This window comes from Tinamus guttatus, unplaced genomic scaffold (assembly GCF_059628265.1).
Source record: "Tinamus guttatus ecotype Peru unplaced genomic scaffold, ASM5962826v1 Tinamus_guttatus_pri_ptg000716l, whole genome shotgun sequence".
NCBI classification, from domain to species: domain Eukaryota; kingdom Metazoa; phylum Chordata; class Aves; order Tinamiformes; family Tinamidae; genus Tinamus; species Tinamus guttatus.
Genome location: NW_028289250.1, coordinates 616679 through 637189, shown reverse-complemented (window position 1 = coordinate 637189; position 20511 = coordinate 616679). Strand labels below are relative to the sequence as shown.

Here is a 20511-nt window from a genome sequence, read left to right as displayed (position 1 = left end):
TGTCAGCATCTTACCTGCCCAGGTAAGGGGAGGGAGGATGGCCCTACAGTCAGAGCTGTGGGCTTGACATTACCTTTCCTTGCTTCTGCTCTCCTTGAGGGATTCACAAAATCACTGCTAAGATCCAGCTCACCTGTGACACCAGATGTGGGCAAGGCTCTCAGCCATCGATAAGACTCCAGGTCCCTGCAGGTACAGAGGGCAGGAGGGTAGACCTAGCTTTCCCCATGCGTATGTGCAACTTCTTTCTGTAAGGGTTAGTCCAGCTCTTCAGCTCAACTCGAAATGCACAGAAGGTCCTCTGGTACTAAGAGCTTCAGCAACACATGAAGGGCAGAGACTTTTAAAGAAAGAAAAAGACCAATATATCCTTACTAGATTTTATCCAAAGTAGAAGCTGGTGCTGATATTTGATCACCTCTAAGCTAGTAAATTAAATGTTAGAGAATGATGCTGAGTGGTAGAATATGAATTTTACATATGCTAGAGCTGTTTTAAAAGATTAATGATCTTTTTTTTTCCTGTGCTATCTTGCGCTTCCAGTCTTCTGGAGCGGTTTGGGAGCTGTACAGGGACTAGTTCCAATAGTCAGTTGGAAGTGACCACCCTGTCAGTAGGGAAGTTTAATAGGCTGATCCATGGCAGCTGGTCAAGGTGCCAGGGAAAGGTGTAGGGGGATGCTTAATTTATTAGTAAAGCTGAAGTCTTTAAGTGAGCTAGATTGGAATATCCTGCAGTAATAAAATATAGGAAATAAACAGTGCAACTACTGCAGTACAGTAATGCCTATGCCTAATCACACCCACTGTCAAACAGGCCGTGTCTGTGTACAGTGAGATCTAAGTCATAAAGCAAGCGTGAAGACAGAAGGGCATAGGATCATTTTGTGCTCCAAGGCATGGATTAGATTCCTAGTAAATGTATGGAAGGATGTCCATATCACATAAATATTGGAGCAAAGGACAGGCACAGTTCAACAATCTGCACATAAATGCTAGCTATATACTCAAAATGATTCCTTAGCTAAGTGTCCACTTAGCCTAAATGTATGAAGAAGTCATTGTAAACTAATAGGCCTTTTGTTGATGCATACTATACTGTCTTTTTTCTTTGTGTGTGTGTGTGAACACACTGAAAGATTTGTCTTTTTATGTATGCAGTAAGAGAAAGAGTGCGTGTGTTTATGTGTGTGTGTTTGTACGTAAGTGCAGATCTGGTACCTAAAGGGCTTTTGGAGGCTTCTAACTGCCTTGGAATGTTTTGTTTTGAGGCTGTTTTTCAAATATGCTAGAAAAATCCTGAACGCCCTGAAATGAATGCAGGTAAAGATTTGAATGGAACACAGGGATTGCTGTAGTTACACTTAAGTACTTACACCCTCATCATTCATTTGTAGCCTACTGTGTATTAGAGCTGCTCTTTAAATATACTGTACCTGCAACTGGTGTGTTTGCTATAACAGAACATGCAGAGCAGGCTTGTAGCTTATAAGCTGCACGGCAATTCCATTTAAATAAATGCCTCCCTCTCCTATAACCCAGAAAAGTTCATTATATCAATTCAAGTGCAAATTCGGCTCAAAGCAAAACAGATTAGTTCAGGGAGAGCAATTCAGAGCAAAGGGACAGATTCTGGTGGTGCTTAGATAGGGTAATTAAGTTCCTCTCTACTCTCCAAATAGTCCCAGGGAAGCCAGAAAGCGTGTTTGTGAGGTGGGTGCAGCAGGCAGGAGGGTGTCAGCATGCGCCTTGGGACGCCAGAAATGGTCATCAGTTTCCAATTGTATCTATGAATGCTTTCCTAGGCCCAGTCCTCGCGGTGAAGTAACTGAGATCCGACCAGTGCAACACATACAGCAACAGCAGTGAAAGGCACCCAGGAAAAAGGTCACCCAGTGATTCCCAGTAGTAGATTCATTTACACTGGGGCAGTTTCAAAGCTCTGTCATTGACTTGTTTATGCTATTTTATTGAAACAGCACCTTAATGACTATATTAATCTTCACATAGTTATCTATAAAAATGATTGTCCACATATCAGACAGCTGAATGTAGCCATTCTATCAATTAAACAAAGTCTACGATACAAAACTGTCAACTTTCTTCTTATGTAATTCTGAATTATGCTATCATGTATGCAGACATTTGTGCCTGACGTTTGGTAATTGTTAATTTACAGGACGCTATTTTATGTATATATATACTTTATATTTACAGCTGACAAACCAGTACTACCTGAATGCCTGGTGCTGGATACTGAAAAAAAAAAAAAATCACATGTAAAAAAAAAAAAATTGAAAGAAAAATATTCAGGGCAGCTAATTATGCTTTTACCAAAACATTAATAATGATGTCTGTGGACAGTACCTAATGATAGAATCATTGTTTTATAATGTTTATACTTGGATTTTTTTAAAAAAACAAAAAAACAAAAACAAAAAAACCCTAGAAACATAGGCAATGTAATACCAGCATAAGCCAAACAGAAATAGACCAGATGAACTATTGCTTTGCTTGTGAATATGGTTGTTATTCAACTATTATGAAAAGCTTGGGAGGCAGGAGAGGGGATAGCGTGGTGCGTATCACGTACTGGTGCCTGGGTTTCCAACAATATGTGAAAGCTACTCTGGTTTGTAGTGGTCCGAGCCGTGTCTCGGTCTTGCAGACTTTGTCTCAGGTAAAACTCCCAGTTTAGGGCAGTTGGATTTGTACTGGGGTAAAATAATTTAACGAGAGTTTCTTGGTGTGTGTTTGTGGTAAATTTGCCATTATGTCTCAATGACATTTCTTGATTTTTTTCGCCTTCTGTACACTGAAGGGTTTGATAATTTAAAAAATATAATTAAAATAACAATAAAAAAAAGCTGAAATGAGTTCCCAAGGATATTGGAAGGACTGTCAGCAGGTCACTTTACTTTGAGAGAAAAAACAAACAAACAAAAAAAGAAAAAAACCCAACCCCCCAAAACAGGATTTGTAATGAAGCCTGTATCCATGCGGATTGATTCCTGCAGAATTGTGCCAAATGTTTAAAATAAAACAAACCACCAGCAAAGTAAAAATTCTGCCTTAATAGGATCTGAATCTTATCATAAACTTTGGTAGGAACAGGACAAGCCTGTTTTGTATATGTAATATCTCGCTTTAAAATGAGAATGCAATCCAACCTAACACTAATGCGGTTTTGTATATAAGGTACTTGCAGATGAACCGATGTGAAGTGTATTTCTAAATATGAATAAAGACAGCATTTTCAATGCTATCTACAAAAGTAATATAGCTTTACAGACAGAAATTCTGCATATGTAAAAAAGGCCATGTCTAAGACCATATCTTAATACAGAACAGTCTTCGTTGTCACCTGCAACTATAGCATAATCTCAAATTGATCTGAGAATTTTAAATTAGTATTTCCCCAATGTTAATGATCTACCCTTTCTATCTGCAACTTCTTTTTCCTCTTTCAAATGTAGATAGTCTTATATCCTGAAAGCTGTTTTAAAAGTGATTGTTGCCCACAAGGGTACTCAGTTTTGCACTGTGTTAAAAAAAAAAAAAAAGAAAAAAAAATGCATTCAAATGTGCCTAAAAATGTATATGCTGCCATTTTGCAATTTAGTATGCTCTGTATTCCTGTGTGCCTCTAATTAGAAGTCTGTTTCTTCAGAAAGTGCTCATCGGAGAATGAAGGGATAGACTGCTAGTCATGAGACTTGCATTAACAAGCCACTTTATGTATCACCTTATTGTATATACTTTAATGCTTTTGTGTGCACTACCTATTCTGTCAATGGAAAATCCTTTCTTTGGTATAGGCTCAGCTGCCGTGATATATTTGTTCAAAGTATTCTGTTTCTTCACTGATGCATATTAAAATATTGTTGTCTTTTTGTTTTGGTGAGTTTTTCTTTGTTTTGCACCTAAAAAGTTCTAAAAAAGTCTAAGTGAAAAACCTGGTGGGTTGCCTGATTGGTGCAAGATTTTTATTGACTTATTTGATGTTGAAAATAAAGAATTAACCAGAGAAAATTCCTGCATTTGTTATCTTTTGCATAGTATTTTCTTAATGTTTCTCTGTTTCTTGTTTTCCAGTAGCCACCTCAATGTTACACTATTTTTCAGAGAAATGGAATGTGACTACTCCTGTGTATCTAAGTGAAAACTGTTTCCTTATTATTTTACTTTTTTTACCCCGACCATATCTAGAGCCAACAACGTGTCAGGTTTAGTCTTGAGTATTCCTAATGGCATCTGAGAAGACTCTAAGGACTTAGTTGATCTGTTGTGACTTCCCTGACCCTTCGGGATTAAGCTGGCCACCACATCTGAGTCTTAGAAAGAAAACGTTCTCCAGGTAGGAGTGGAAGGTTGTCTCTGTATTGGCAAGGTCCTCCACCAACTTGGTCTATTTGGATGGCTGACCTAATAAACTCTTTTCAGCTACAGAAGGTACTAATTCATCTTCATTGTCACATCATCATATTTGAGTATTTTATATGATTTACACTCCTTATTTTGGCTTGTGAAAGGGACAAAATAAGTGAATTAAGCCTTCTGTAGTTACCTAGCTCTTACCAAAAGTTAGTTAACGGCAAGTAAAACAACATTGCTTCTCCTCATGAAATCTAGTCCTCAGGAAAAAACAAAAACAAAACCAAAACAAACAAACAAAAAAAAACAAAAAAACCCCCACCACAATAATGTCTTGTTGGACAGGAAACAGACATAAAGTTGTTTTTAATGACTTAGAAACTCTTTGAACTTAACCCTGCCCTGTGAAGTAGTCTCAAATTTATAGTGGGACTTTGAAAAGAATCAGAGCAGAAACATGTAGAGTTTACATGCTTATGTATGTGCATCAACACATATATATTGGTAATATGTAGACAGTAATATCAAAGAGTCTTTATGTTGATTCTTTTTCATCCATTTTTGTGTGATGGCTCTCAGCAAAACTGCTGGCTCCTAATTTATCTTCGTCTGCATGAATTTATAGCTAAAACTCTTTGTTTATATGCAGTGTCTCACTGTACATAATTAATCACCAAAAATGTTACCATATCACCTTATATCCAACCATTTTCTTAATGTTTTTAGACAAGGCAGACAATATAGTTCATACACTTGAAGCCTCACACCATAGCTTGTCAAACATGAAAGCAAATTACCTATTTAGACTGTAAAAGAAAATTGTTGGGATTTGTGTCTAGTAGAGCTGAGCAATGGTTCAAAGTCATATGCTTGTTTTGCAACATGTTTTGATGATGAAGGCAAAAAAGGTGAGCCAGAGTATTTTGAACTAATTGCACTTGTGCAAGTGCTCACAATAATAACATTGGTTTCAATGCTGACTCAGAATCTGGTGACATTCAATGGCTATAAACAACTTTCTATCCACTGGACCAAGTACGTACTAAAAGTACCGGGCGCTGTGTGCTTCCCCCAACACGTTTCCTAACATGTAAGTAAGTGATGCATGTTTTGTTACAGCATATTGTTGTGCTCTAATTAACTAATTAAAAAGGTTTGCATAGTTAATGCATACGTGAAAAATATTTCTTGTTGCTTTTACTTTTCTGTTAAGACAATACCCTTGTTACCCAATATAGCAGCTTCTTCAACTCCCTGCTGCCCCGCTGTAGCTCTTTAAAATCCCTCTTTAAAATCCTAGTAGCTGCCTTGCTGTTCTTCTACAATCAGTGAAAGCTCAGCAAGAAGCAAAGTAAAAGAAACAACAAAATTAAAAGAAATTATGTCATCCTGCAACTGTAAAGGAGCTTATTCTTCAAAATTAAATGATGTTGGACTTTTTTTTTTCTTCCCCAGGCAGATACTGTTACATTAAAAGGCCCTTCTATTTCTTGGTTTGGATAAGTATTACATTTCTTTCCTCTGTTCTGCAAGTCTTGTTGCCATCACCCATGCAGTGAAGAAGAGAGAGAAATGCAGGGATGCAAAACAAGTCCTCCATCACCATTATGCTCCTGGGGTGAGAATGCCCCCAGAAAGGCGCCCTGTGCCGGCGCTGCCCCTCTGCCAGCCAGGCCCCACTCACCGCACGACATCCTGCATGTGCAGAGGCCCAAATGCACAGAGTCTCATGCGGCCTTCTGGAAAACAGATGGTCAAAATAACACCTCGCACTTATCTCAGCAGGGACACAGCTAACTACTGCTTGTGTCCCTGCTGGATTCAGGTGTCACAGTACTCAGACTTTACCACGCTAACATCTCCATTTCTACAGCAGACAGTGACAAAAAAATGTACCTCCTGCTTTCTTTCATTCCTACATTTGTGCATCACTCCAGTGCATTTTCACTTCACAGAGTTGTGCAAGTGAATAATGATTGTGTCTTCAACATTTTGTTAGGGCCAAGTTTTACAGGGCATGCTTGGGACTGTAAGTTTTGCTACAGCATAATGCATTTTTCTAGTGATTTTTCTTCCTTGCCCCCAGCATCCATTTACACAGCACCCCAATTTAACGGGAGTTGAAATTACAACCTTTATCTATTTATTTATTTATTTATATACTACAACTCAATGGTCAGCATACTGTCTCAGGCAGCAATTTGAAAATTTTATGAAGAGAAGAATACAGACACAGATCTCTCACTTCTTTGATAAACTTGGGAGCAGTTAAATAAAAAAGTGCACATTGGTAGCTTTTCTTCCAGTTGTTACAAACAATGGAATGAAGAAAAACAATTGCAAAAGCAATAATAGCATCCTCCTAGGAATTACAAAGCGCCTGAAAATGCCAAGGCCTGAGCAGCCTCTGTGCAAACTGCATCCACATCTGCATCAACTCCGATGCACAAGAGCTCAACTGCTCAGCCTCCTGCCCCAATTGCACCCCTAGCTAAATACAAAAAGTGAACAATACTTTCCTAAAGCCTCCTCCTTCTTCCAAAAATTAAACTTGTCATTGCTTTACTCAGATCTCATTATGGTTTGGGACTTCTCAACTCTTTAAACAGATTTTTACTGAGCCGAGCAGTTTTGACCATTTCTATTTTTGAATAATATATTAAGTGGCACCAAACAATAAAAGCCACAGCTGTTCTGTTCCCATCTGCTTTTAGAGAAATCATTTAATAAAACTCAGATCCCTATCATTTAACTAGTGCTTAGTCTAAAGCAAGTCTTTGTTCCTTAAGATTGCAGTTATTCATTTTCTTGTGTCTTATGTCACATTTTTTTTCATCTTCAGCTTTTTGGTAAGAAAGACAAATTAACTTACCAGAGCTTTCCCATTTAATCCTTTATTATAGAATATAATAAAATATTTAAATATTCTTAACATTCTCCACACAAACATAACTTCCTTCCAAATATAGGTTTCATATCTGTCTCCCTCAAGTCTAATTACAGTCAAATGATAAAACAACAAAATTCAGTTTGCTACACTGCATTTCACATCCTGGCTGTCGGGGTTAAAAACAGCCAGCTGCTTCCTAAAGCAGCTAGCTGGAGTTAAGATTACTAGATCCAATACTTGTTAATGTAAGACATCCTTCTAACCAAAAGACATATGCCTCTTCTCCACACCCTGCCCCAACTTCCCTCCCATTCCTGTGACTTAGGCAACAAATGGTTTGGGTGAACTCTGCAGTCGACCACTGCAGGACTTGAACATATAGTCAGGTCACTCAATTAAAGTGCAAGTCCTACTTCACCGTGGCGTTTTTCCATTATTTTTCTTTCCACAAACCATTGCTTTAACACTAAATAAAATATGAGAAGTGCAAATAAGTGATAACATTCACGGCCCTTTTTTCTTCTTCGCTGTCTTCCCCTTTCTGTATGCGATTTTATTGTTTTTACTTCTCTTTTTTTTTTTTCTCTCTCTCTCTTTCATTCTGGTCTTATTTCCCAGAATATTACTACATTCGCTAAATCCAGATAGTATCTGCAGTCTGAAAACTGTGAGCAACCAGTTTCTGTTATGCCTTTGAACACAAACAAAGACGCAATGACAAAGATGAGTATTTTGAGATGCTATCAATTGTAAACAGATTTCTCAGCCATGAAAAGCTGCAAGACTCAGACAGATGGGAATGGGAAAGGCTGCAAGACTCAGAGAGATGGGAATGGGTTTTTGTACTCCAATCCCAACTCTTCTGCCCTAGTTCAATGGACAGTTATAGGAGAAAGATGCAAGGAAGATAGAGGCAAGACTGCATGTAGCTAGAGCATTCGTAGGAGAGCTGCTGTGAAGTGAGACTACTGATCTGCTGCAGAATGAAGCCACTATCACTGATGGAATTGGCAGACAGGGACAGGCAAGAGTGCCATCAGACTTACTTAGAGCTATAAGGAATAGTGGCACGCTCTATTTCTACAGGTTTCAGAAAATTTGAACTATCTCAATACTATTCTTTCATCTGTTTTGGCTTTATAAACCATGTTAAAAATGAGGAAACTCATCCAATTATGTCAGGGCAAATGGTGTTCCTTATTTTGCATTATTATTATGAGCATAAGGCAGAAGATGGTTTTCTATTACCATAAGGATTCTTTGAGCAATCAGTTTCTACTATGCCTTAAATTCCCAGTAGTAGTGAGGTAACTATAAGCCTGGAAACAGGGTTCCCAGTCACAAAATGCAGAAGGCCTCAGGGACAGATATGTCAATAGTGCATATTGTCTACAGTAGAGACAGAGAAAATATACAATCCAGTACTAGAGGTATCCAAGGTACACGGTCTATATACTTATTTTCTAGACTTGAACATCACCTTGAACAGGCTCTCGGTGAGTTCTGTAGCTCCTATATAGCTTTTCTTCACGTCTTGTAGGTGAGGCTTGAGGCTTGTTTACCAAAGCTCATTTCCTCCTTGCGGAATGCTCTAGAAGAACGGGAGATGACGGGCTGCACAATGAGCATCTCAGACTCCAGGTCGTGCATTTATTCATAAAATGTTTCCCTGTATCCACATTCCTCTGCAATGACCTCCCAGTGAAACAGAGGTAGGCAGAGAGCAGCTCGACCTTTGCAGGATAGGCAAGAGGTCCCGCTGCCCAGCTGGCTGGTGCTGCTGCTGGCTGAGGATGTGAATGAGCAGCTGAAGGTGACGCACTCAACGCTGACAGAAGCAGAGGGAGATGGACGGAATTCCTATGGGAAAAACCTGTAGAAGAGACAGCAGTACTGCCAGAAAAGCTGGTGTTGTACTGCACCTGCGTGCAGAAACTAACAAAAATTATGCAGAGATAATGCTCACAGCACCAAGGACAGAGTGGTTAAGGTGAGGGAGAAAGATGACTTTTACAGCACTGAGTAAACTGGAGCGCAAGAGAACAGAAATGTGCTGTGACAACTGACCAAGGCACGCAGCTCTCACTGGGCAATAAGCACAGAAAAAAATCTTTATGCTAAACTCTCTACCTCACAGCCTACAAGTGGTTGCACTGAGTATATTAAAGGAGAAGTCAACAACAACAACAGAACGCCCTAAAAATCCATCAACTTTTCTTCTTCCCCCTATAATCTAATATTAAGATACTCTGCTTCATCCAACTCACTACATTTCAGACACAGATAACAGGAGATTTGGGGAAGCAGGGAATACAGATTAGCAAAATAGCTTGCAATGTTCAACTGTCAAGTTACAATTGAAAGCATGCCAGGTGTTGCCTTGTATGCTTTTCATAAACTAGTTTGTTTATTGCATCTGATAACGTTTAAATAGTATTTTTCTGTCCCTGTCTCCCTTCTAACCTCCCTTCTAACCTCTCCATTTTAAACTAAAATAAGAAATTTATACAGGTATCACCCGTGACTTCTTGTCTGGCTCCTTCATCAGAGAGCTCTGAAGATAAAATTGCTGGGTGCTCACAGCCTATATGCTACTGTACTACCATGATATCACCAACATCAGACTGGAAAACAGGCCACAAAGACAGCCTGAAAACCTTCCTTCTTGCTAAATTGCTCTTTTTACTTTCAATACTACTTATTTTAGAAGAAGAAAAAGATACCTAACGACCAACACCATGGACTGGCTCATGAAGGGACATCCAAAGTATGCAGAGGTTTGGACTAACAGGTCTAAGGTGAGTGAACTGCCAAATCATTAATATAAGTGCATTAATTGACATGGACATAACTTATGTCACCATAGATAATGACATTAGAAAAGAGATAATTTATTTTGGTATGACAAAAGAGTAATATACATCTTAGTATCTATAATCCCTTACTCTCAGTTGACAAACATAACCTCGAATAACAACTGAATACTAATAAAGAAAACTATGCTTTGAAGAGAACAGATACTTAGAACCCCAAGTTCTGGGTTTCAGACACTGAAAATGTCTTGTTGACATACACAAGCCTTTTCAGGAAAATGTTTAAGCTATAAGCACCTGAACATTTTCTAGGATGGAAGTTTCATTTTGGCTTCTCCAATGGCTCGATTTGGACTAGTAGTAGTTGACATACAACAACTCTTCCTTTGTAAAAGCTCAAATTACAGCATCCCAGAAAAGTAATTCTCTGTAACACCAATTATGCTTGCATTGTCTTCTGTTTTGTTCTGTTGCATAGGCAAATACATTCTACATAAAAACATTTAATTATAGGAAAAACACTCTGTGTAATGGCTTTTAAAGACTTAGCAGAGCAGCAACATAGGACCATACATTGTAGTATTTGTTTAAAAGAATTCTATTTTGACCAAGTTCTGACTCATAAGCTGCACGAAGTGTCTGCCACTGCTCAGATTGCAGGTTTTCTGTAATGCTTCTGGCAAATTTATGACTTTTCATCTTGTTCTGTTTTTCTGCCGCTTGTGCCTATGTTTTGGGTATATTCCACTAAACCACGCTAACTATTGGTAAAGTACAAAAATCAGTCTCACTGCCAAGATGCCATGGAGATGTTTAATTGTTTGCAGGACAACCACAGAAAAGAGGGTCAGCTCCAGTGCAGACTGGTAGAGTTGCTCAGTTGTATGGGGTATGTGTGGGTGCAAATATGTGTGCCCACACACAACCATGCACACACACACACACGTGCGCATACAGAAACCACCACAGGGGATACCAAAATACAAAAAGCTTCCTGAGAAAAAGAAAAACAAAAAAAAACAAATCTTTTAATTCAAAATAAAGACAGCTTTTAATGTCAGCAATACTTTTATTCTAATGTAATACTTTCCAAGGTATCTTACTGTTTGTTAAGAAGTTTGCAAAATCTTCTTGTTCCCACATATAGTTGATATTGTTAAGTTTTTACAGCATTTTTTTTATTTTTAGAGCTTTTTTAGAACTGCAGCATTTTTACTGGTGGAATTTTTTTCTACCATAAATAGCTCATTCTAAACTCAGAGGTTTTCAGAGTTGTTATTAAAAAGCACATAGACAAAATATTTTATGGTATCTATAATAAATGCGAAGAAATCAATACAAACAAAACTTGGCTTAGCAAACTGTACATACATAAATAGGTTCTTTGTTTTTCAACTTGACATTCAACATTTTTCCTCATAAAACCTTTCAAGATCTTATTTATTACATCAATTTTTTAAACCTTAAAAAAGTGCTCCTCAGATTTACAGCTTGTGCATCCAAAGCAAAGGTTAGAACACCATGCCCAAAACAGAAACCAAGAGAAATAATACATTGCCATACAAGACCCTTTAAAATTGTATGTTACAAATGCTCTAAAATTTCTTTAATGCTGGTTATTTTGTATACTGTAGATATTGAGAAGGAATTTAACAACTGGTGGCTAATAGCTCATCTAGAGCAGCACAGAAAGGGTCTACAAGGACTATAAGGTCCTTGGCTATGCATAGTACAGGGCATATCTGGATACAGAGAGGTTAAAAGATCCAGAATGCTGGACAGAAAGACTGTTTTCACATCGTCCTTCGTGCCACGGATGCAAGCACTGAAGCAATGCAGCGCAGGTAACACGTTGCGCAGCTTGATACCAATAAGAGGATGCGTTATTAGCTGAACGCCAGTAGAGAATGATGGAAACACAGCAGCTAAGCTAAAGCTGCACCACTGAATGTTGTAACACTTTTAAACAGGCTTTGACCCCCAACCAACCCTCCCTCCCCAGTAAGGCCCCCCTCCTTCTCACAGCTCTATAAGGGAGGGGGGCCGTTAGTATATTTGAGCATGGGGTGGAAAGATCGGGCAAAGTTGTTGGCCAGAGCGCAGCTGTAGTCCTCCTGGGTCATGGGCACCAGGCACGCCAGCCCGAGCAGGAGCAGCAGGAAGAACTGAAAGGGCAGAGCCGCACGGAGCACCCTAAAGAAGAGCGACTTGGGGTGCTGATACTCTGGCTCGGCCTCAGAAGGGCAGGAATCGAAGCCACCTCTTTTGGACCTGAAGAAGGAAGATCAACAGGAGAACAAACTCAGACATTACTGGTGTGGGTGTTGCTTCCCTCAGTGGTTGCTTTAGAGTTAATACGGGTCTTGGTTGACAAACAGCAAGAGGTAGTTTTCACTGAACACGTACTTCCTCATCTTAAGAAACTCTGTTTTCCTAAACTAGACCAAAAAGATCCCAAGGTCTCTGTGACAGCACAGCCTCTTTCTCAGCTATGGGAAAGATTTTCCAAGCACTGTGCTCTTGAGAAGAGGAAAACAAAAGGTGTGCCCTACGCATTGCTTGTGTTCCTTATAAACTCTCTAAAAAGGAAGCTTCCTTGTTTAAATTGCAAACCAAAACAACATTTGGTTTGCAGAAGTTAACAAATTCATTTCATTTGGAATAGCACAATCGAATGTGCTTCAGTAACATCCAATATTCAATTAATTAATATACCAATGTTCAGGTGATGGGGACTGATTTTCTACAAAGTACAATGTATTCTGAATTTTGCACTGGATCAGCAGTTTAAATCTACTTAATTGTCTGGATGTCCTCACATTTTGAGTAATTCTCCCCTTTGCGCCTATAAAGAGCTGCCATGAAATAACGTATGCTACATGTCTATGGGGAAGGTGAGACCTAAGGCAAACATTTATGAAGGGGCACTTCAAATCAAGCACAGAAATCCAATCTACTTTTTCATATAGGATAAGGATGCAAATTTCACCTTTCTGCTTTTGACTGAAACTCTTAACTCTAGTGAGTGTTTTGACATAAGTGGATCACTAAAAAGAGAGATTTTGTAAATTACAGTGTGTTCTGAGTGTTCTAATTCAATGTCATGAAAAAGTACTGTGCATTAGCCACCCTCCCTCAAAAAAGAATTTAGAGGCTTCAAGTCATTCGCATCAAGAACTCTTCCATTAAGATTTTATGTTATCAATTTTGTTTTAGACAAGGTAGATGCTATAAAACATCTGTATGACAACTACAGTTATGAAGTCCAAAACATGGTTTGCTAAGGTTAAAGAGATAACAATGGATGTAAATGTAGATCGAGTCCAACTTTAAGATGTGGGAAAATACTCCATATGGTCCCCCAGAAAAGCAAATAGGTAGATATAGATTCCTTTGTGTCTCCTTCATGCCATTCCTTTGTGCTTTCCCTCCTTTCTCCCAGATAAATCTGAATCTGTATGAGAAAGCATGCAAAAAACTCAAAATGTCATCTTCAAAACCATGCTAAGTTTGTCAAGGGTTCCCTACCCAAGATGGTATGAAAAAGAATATTTCCACAGCTATAGGCTGTTTCTACTGGCCTGCTCATACAAGTGTATCATCCCATTAAAAAGACCTCAGGAAAATCAGACAGTTTACCAAGATAACCAACAGATACATAAGCACTCAAGTATGCTAAATGATTAACTTGACCAAAATATACCAGGAAGGAGTGATGATTAAATTGAAAGACTGCATGTTGTTTGAAACCACATTATTAGAGCCCGGCTGGAAAGCTGCTTATTCTTGCATTATGTTAAGATCATGTATTAATTATAAAGAACATACTGAAAGGATATGGCACATTTAATAGCATCAGAGCATTCCATATTAAAGTTCAATTAGGTCGGGACTTCTGTCCATGAGTGCCAAGACAGGAAGTTAATGGGCTGAGGTAGGAACAAAGGGAACATGGAGTGCTTAATTACCTTCCAAGCATTTGATTGCACAGTCCACCTATTTACATGGCTCTCTTTGTGCAAGTCTTGTTAATCCCAATCAAAACCCACTATACTTCTGAAGCTGGTAAGCGTTTGATAATCAGAGAAGTCCAAATTTTCTTGATTAACAAAAACTTACTCTTGGGTAGCACTGGGTGTCTGAGGGGAAATTTCTAACAAGCAGAATCAAAGTATTGCTTAATTATCCTTTTCTTTTCCTATGGATGTGGTAGCACAGTCCAGCAATTTTTGTTTCATGTTTACTAAAAGAGTCAAATTATATGCAAACTGCATAGCTGCTCTCAACAGGGAACATAATAAATTTTCTTTCAGAAATTGTGACGGCTCATGGAAAAGTGTTTTAAGACACCTTTTCTTCAGTGAGGCAGAGTGTTGAACAATAGTTTCTAAAACGACAGAAAGTAACAAACATTATGAAAATCTTCAGAGGGTGAGTACTAAAAAGTTCAAGTGCTATACTGCCACTCTTTTTCACATACTCCTGTATAATAGATGTAATTGGCTGAAAAAAGGAATGCTCAGCTTAAAGTCTTTAATGGATTTGATAAGAAGAGGTGGTTAAAAACATAGATTGTTAACTAAAAAGGCTCACTATTAACATATGGCAGAACTGTTATTTACTGCAGCAGGAAAAGGGAAAGCTAAAGTACCACACACTATTTGGGGGAAAAATGTAATTTATTTTTCTTTAGCTTGCATCTCTTGCTTTCTCTCTTCTGACTGCTCCATTATTTGTTGGACTAGCAGCTGTTTAGGAGAGAAAGAAGCAAGGCCACCTGTTACTCAGCTCATACACCATTCCCACTATCTAGATAAAGGGGTGGGCGCAGCTGCAAACCGGACCAACTGCAGCTTCTTCATGTCAAGAAATTTCATAAATGAACCTACAAAGATTTGGGGGGCTGTAATGTCAGTGAAATTGGAACTTTTCCTAGGCATGTCAAGAGAGAAGAAGCTAATTTATCAGCCAATACATCAGATGGGCAAATTGAACTTTAATTCCAGCTCACATAAGTACTTTCATTTACAGATGACCGATTTTTTTTTTTTGACAAGGAAAATAAGGTTGAAGTAATCTATTTGGATCGCAGTAAACATCTGAAAGATTATAACAGAAGAATTTATCATTCGAGATGAGCTGACAGAAATAAACACGGTGAGTTAGCGGGGAAGGAAGTGACTAATGAAACACAGACTACAGGCTGCTGGGCTACTTGGATACTACTACTAGAGTTCATCAAGGATCAGTCTTGATTTAATAACTTTATGAAAACTCTAAGGCACAAAGTACAAGAACAGCAAATTTAATTTGTATGATGACAGAAGTTGGAAGTTGTTCCAAACACAAAATAGGTCTGGCTTATCACGTAGAAAGAAGTGGTTGATGCCAAAGATCAGAAATAGGTTTAGGAAGTAGCTTACAAAGTTTAAGACAGTAATAAATTCTGCTAGAAATTGAGGAATTGATATGCTGCTGATAATGAAGAGAAAAATCTACAGCAGTTACCCAGGATAGCCATGAGCCATTAATGTAATATAGCTGTGAAGAGGAACAAAAGTGATTTCAAGATATATTTCAGTTTAAGACTTCCAGAAGAGAAAAGGACGTTGTGTTAATGAAGTTCTGTAAGGCACTAGTGGAGCAGTTTGCATTATTTTGGTTACCATGCTTCTGAAAGATGAATTCAAATACATACAGGCTTAAATGAGTCAAAAGAATGTGGTATTCTCCTAGAAAAGCAGGTAAAGAGCTGAGATTATCAAAGAAAAACGTTCTAAAATAGTGCAGAACAGATACAAGGGAGGGAAAACAGCTGTTTAGATAAAAGGGATAATTGGCACAAGAACAAATGATTATATCTAACCATGAACATACTCAAGGTGGAAATGACTGTATTTTCTCATAGGCAGAGAAATTAAGTTTCCAGCATACTTTTGGCCCCCATTGCTTCTAAGAGCTTAAGATGGAGCCTGCTGAAGTTATGAAGGAGACCATATGCCATTCTGCAGGTGACAGCACGCAGTGACTCCTCCTGGTGACTTTGGTCTCTCTAGAAGCTACCTCCCTTGGCTGTGTCCTCACAACACTTCTCTCTCTGCCTCTCACCATTGTATCACCCCAATCCCAAATCTGGCTTAATTAAAGATGAACATATCAATTTTACAGGCAGTTAAATATGAAGTTAAAGCAACAAGTTCTAAGTGAGAGAGCTGGGCAGACCTGGGAGTACAACCCTGGTGATCCAAGCACAATCCTCATCTTCAAACCACTTTGTGGCAATGACTGTCATTATGTGTCCAAAACCAAAAGGAGTGCTGAGGACTGCCTTGCTCCAGGAACGACGAGCAGCCTTTACTGATCCACTAATGATTTGGGGGAGACTTGGAGAGAGCAGGAAATGGAGGTTGGCACTGTGGCGCCAAGACTTGAATAAAGCTGCTCAAGAGAGACAATGTAAACACCCTTGAGCAAATTGAACAATTATTTTAATCTTTTTAACATTTTAATCACTTCAAAAAACCCACAGGCACAGATCCAGGTGTGCATTTATGAGAGCTCTGTTAAACTGATGAAGGAAGGGAAGGTGCTTCTTGGATTTGCCTTTCCTACTTAACACATCATTGCTAATAATCCTGACTGTGTATTTAATGAAACCCACAATGTAATATCCTGGTTAAAGGTTATACCTTAGCATCACATGGGATATGCTCATCTTTTTGCTATGACAGTGGGGAAGACAAAGTGATATCAAGCTTATTATACACAAAACACTGTCCTCATTTTTAAATGAACTTTATTCCACAACCTCCTACACGACAAACATTTTAAAATTGACTTTAGTCCTCCTGTATACTAAACTCTAACAGGGTTTGCTGATCCAGTGCAAGATCAAACACAAAGTACTCTGATCAGAGGCATGTCAAAATATTAAAGAACACAGTGACAGCTTGTACTGCTTTATCAGTTAAAACCGCATTATACATCAACCACAACCTGTCTGGCTTGCGCATTTGATTAAGTTTCCTATTCAGCAGTGAGTCATTCGTATTCCATGCTTGTCTGAATGACAAATTGAACATTGTGTTGTACTGCTACAAGATGTGTTAATAAACAGTGCTGGAAGGACTTGATGTGAAAGGTGCCGCACCAATGCCACTGCTGCAAGAGAGGCTGATCTCCAAGCTGCAAAGCAGTGCTAGCTGCACCCTCAGCCAGCTGCTCACACCTGTGACCAGAAACCCTCTCAAAAGGTTGGCAGCGGTGGTCTGAACGTACAGGAGAGTGGAAGAGCACACACAATATATTTTTTGAGTGCAACGTTGATAGTGCAAGCATGCTTATCTATCCAAGACATCCTCCATGCCTCTTAGCTGTTAACGGCTACAGAGTAAAGCCCCACTCCTCCCCTTTCCCATTCCCTGTAAGAAACAGAATGGCAAGCTTTAGAGCAGGCTGGAGTTGGAAAAATTAATTCTCATTGTCCATCAAACAGAAGGATGGAGTGCACGTCACCTACACCCTATGTGTTTTAATTGTTACCCCCCTCCTCCAAAAGAGAATCCCATAAACAAGGCAGCTTATCATCATTAGTGGAAGCAGTGAAGAATATTCTCTACCTTACAACTGCTACACTGTATAATTTTTAAGTGTTTACGTAAACATCTATACCGTAGGCACTTCTTTTTTTTTATTTCATTCATATTTGAGAGCAATTTTTCAAAAAAAATCCCTTGATTTTGCTTACCAAAAAAAATACACTTAAGGTATGTTTTGACTGCTTGATTATTGATTAATGTTATTGATTGATATTAAAGCCAGTGTTGCTCTCTTTTGAACCCAAACATGTAACAGAAGTTGTTTTAAAAATAAATTATTTCATTTTTGCTATAAGAGAAGAAATAAGATTTAGGATTTACAACAACAAAGCTATTTCTTCACACTTTCTGATTATTTTAGGTTCTTGTTGCAACACATAAGATACTGGAATAGCAAAGGACTTCTGCTTCACACGTAATGGGCACAGGTATACCCATTCACTTACTTTTTTCTTTTTAATTATTTCATAACTCTGCAGGCTAGTGAACTGATCAGTGACAGAGTGAAGGGACACACATCACAGTGACAAGGACAGAGAATGCAGAAGCACTGTTAGCTGCGGGATGACAGGTTGCTGGAGACAAGGTGGAAAGCAAAAAGCTGTAGCTGCAGGTCTGCTCTCTACTGGTCACACAGAGATGGGGCAGTGCTGCGTCCAGGGCGATGCGGGACGCGAGCACCTCGCCAGAGCCATGGCAATGTTAGCACGTTATACTGCAGGTCTTCTGATGGGGAGGGAGAGGAAGGGGAGGGGACTGCAAATTTTAAATACCTGACTTTTTCTGACTTTTAATTTCAAGTTATAAGTGCTGAAAACCCACAAACTGAACAGAACGTTTCAAAGGAGGGGAGAGAAAAAAAAAAAAAAAAGGAAAGGAAAGGGATGTTATTATGTCTCATCCAGATCTGTGGGTTTTGTGAATTCTAGAATATAGTATTGGCCTATTATGTGCCTTAATTTACTATCTAGAGGTAAAGAGGATGATAAAAAGTGTTTGCCATGAATCTGCTGGTATTTCTGCTAAATTAGGCCAAAATGAAATGATCAGTAAGCATCCTGACTGCAAACACACGCTCACAGTGATCAGGAGTACCAAAAATAAATGTTAATTTACTTCCAGAGATGCCAAAGCTGCATATTCCAAGGGTTAACCAGTATTCTGTTAACAAATAATTTGAAGTAATTTTGACTGACTTTTGCCAAACTAATAACAAAGGAAAGTTTTCGGACTTGTTTAAATTGTGGCCACCTGACAGAGTCGGTGGGGACAGATAGCCAACACGGCCAATTTTCATCATCCTCTTGTGGTTCTAGAACAGAGTGCAGAAACCAGGAGAATTAGGTACCTGCTATGTGGACTGCTGACAGAGGGTCCAGGCTGTGAGAGACTACATTTGCCCCGTGGCTGTTTGCAATGAACAGGGGGTAAAGAAAGAAGAATGTTCAGTCCAGGCAAATAAAGACAAGCTACTGATGAAATTAAATTAAAAGTGCAGCAAAGGAAACATAAAAAAAGTAAATAAAATGAAGTGACCAATACCCATGAACCAAGGAAACTGGCTTTTCTTTGCATTTAATTAAATATGGAAGTGATTGGAATACACACATTGAACTTGGAAATAATCTTTTTAGTCATTACATTTACATACAGTAGCTCTGTATTAAAAAAAAATCACTATAAATTTAGCTTGAATAATTTGTTCATTGTAATAGAAACTGAACCAAATATGGGAAAATATAAATATTTTAAAATGCAATTGCAGTAAAATTAGTATTCTCAAGACAAAAAATAAAGGTCCAGGTATCTCCTTTTAGAAGCCTGGCCTCTTCTAAATCTCCCTCCCCCACAATTTTTAAGATCAAATAACTGTTGGTGCATTCCTGTACTCACAACATTTTTCTAGAACATTTGATACAGCTAGATGATTATCAGTCTGATTGGATTTTTGGTATTAGTACTTATTTATTGAGCATTGGTATATTTGACACTGAAATTCTAAACAATATCATTTCAGTCTCTGAAATGGGGGTTCGAAAAAAACCCGTATGTTTGAAAACCAGACCCCAAGGAATCATATACATCATGGACAAAAATAATAAAAAAAGGACTCATGTACAAAAACACTAAGGTATTAGAGTTAGACAAATGCATATTAAAATGTTAACATGAAGCCTATTACAATTCTACTCATTCTTTAGCCAAAGGTTTTTTATAGTAAGATACTTCTCCATTTCCTGCAATGATCAGGAGTCCTCCAGTCAAATCTTTTGTGATATCACAGTTTTTATTAGTATAATTTAACTCTAAATTTAAGATAGAAGCATTGACCTCAGAAAATTATTCAGTTTTATACTCTTTCTCCCTTCGAAAAGCCAGTATTCCTTTACATTCTAATACTAGCATCTAAAAGGAAACTAGTGAATGTAAAAAAAGAAAAATCAATTTCAAGAGCCATAAAGTTTATCAAGACAGAATTCAGAGGCTTTACAAAAAGTGCAAATGGAAAAAATTGATTATTTTAAGAACTAAAGAAAAAAAAAGTAAGCTAACCAATAATGTTGCAGAAAAAGAAAAAAAAAAAGTTTTATTCTGGGCTCAGAGCACGGAAGTGTTAAGTATTAGGCATGTATTGCTACAAATCTTGAATTTTGTGCCAGCGATGTAAACAGACAACACCAGAGTTGCTGTCTTATACCCATTGATTAGGTCCTGTTCAACTACCTGTTTCCAATAATGCTTTATGCCCTTCAGCTCTAGCTAGCCGTTCATCCAAAGTCCCAATAAGACTATCTGTAACCTTCATCAGAAATGAAGAAGAAATACTTATTGAGATT

General features: G+C 38.3%; 1 protein-coding gene across 2 annotated transcripts in view; it reads right to left on the bottom strand.

Moving 5' to 3' along the window:
• Nucleotides 1-11553: 11553 nt before the first annotated feature.
• The window catches only part of SYNE1 (spectrin repeat containing nuclear envelope protein 1), a 230181-nt gene continuing 221223 nt past the window's right edge, over nt 11554-20511 (bottom strand). Inside the window, exons 142-143 of one of the 2 annotated variants that reach the window (XM_088537041.1) lie at nt 19023-19081; nt 11554-12347 (exon numbers count right to left, since the gene is read on the bottom strand). In XM_088537041.1, the coding sequence (XP_088393167.1) occupies nt 12104-12347; nt 19023-19081 (303 nt within the window). In that variant the 3' untranslated portion in view covers nt 11554-12103. The remainder of the gene's footprint in view (nt 12348-19022; nt 19082-20511) is intronic. The other variant, XM_088537040.1, reaches the window with a different exon arrangement.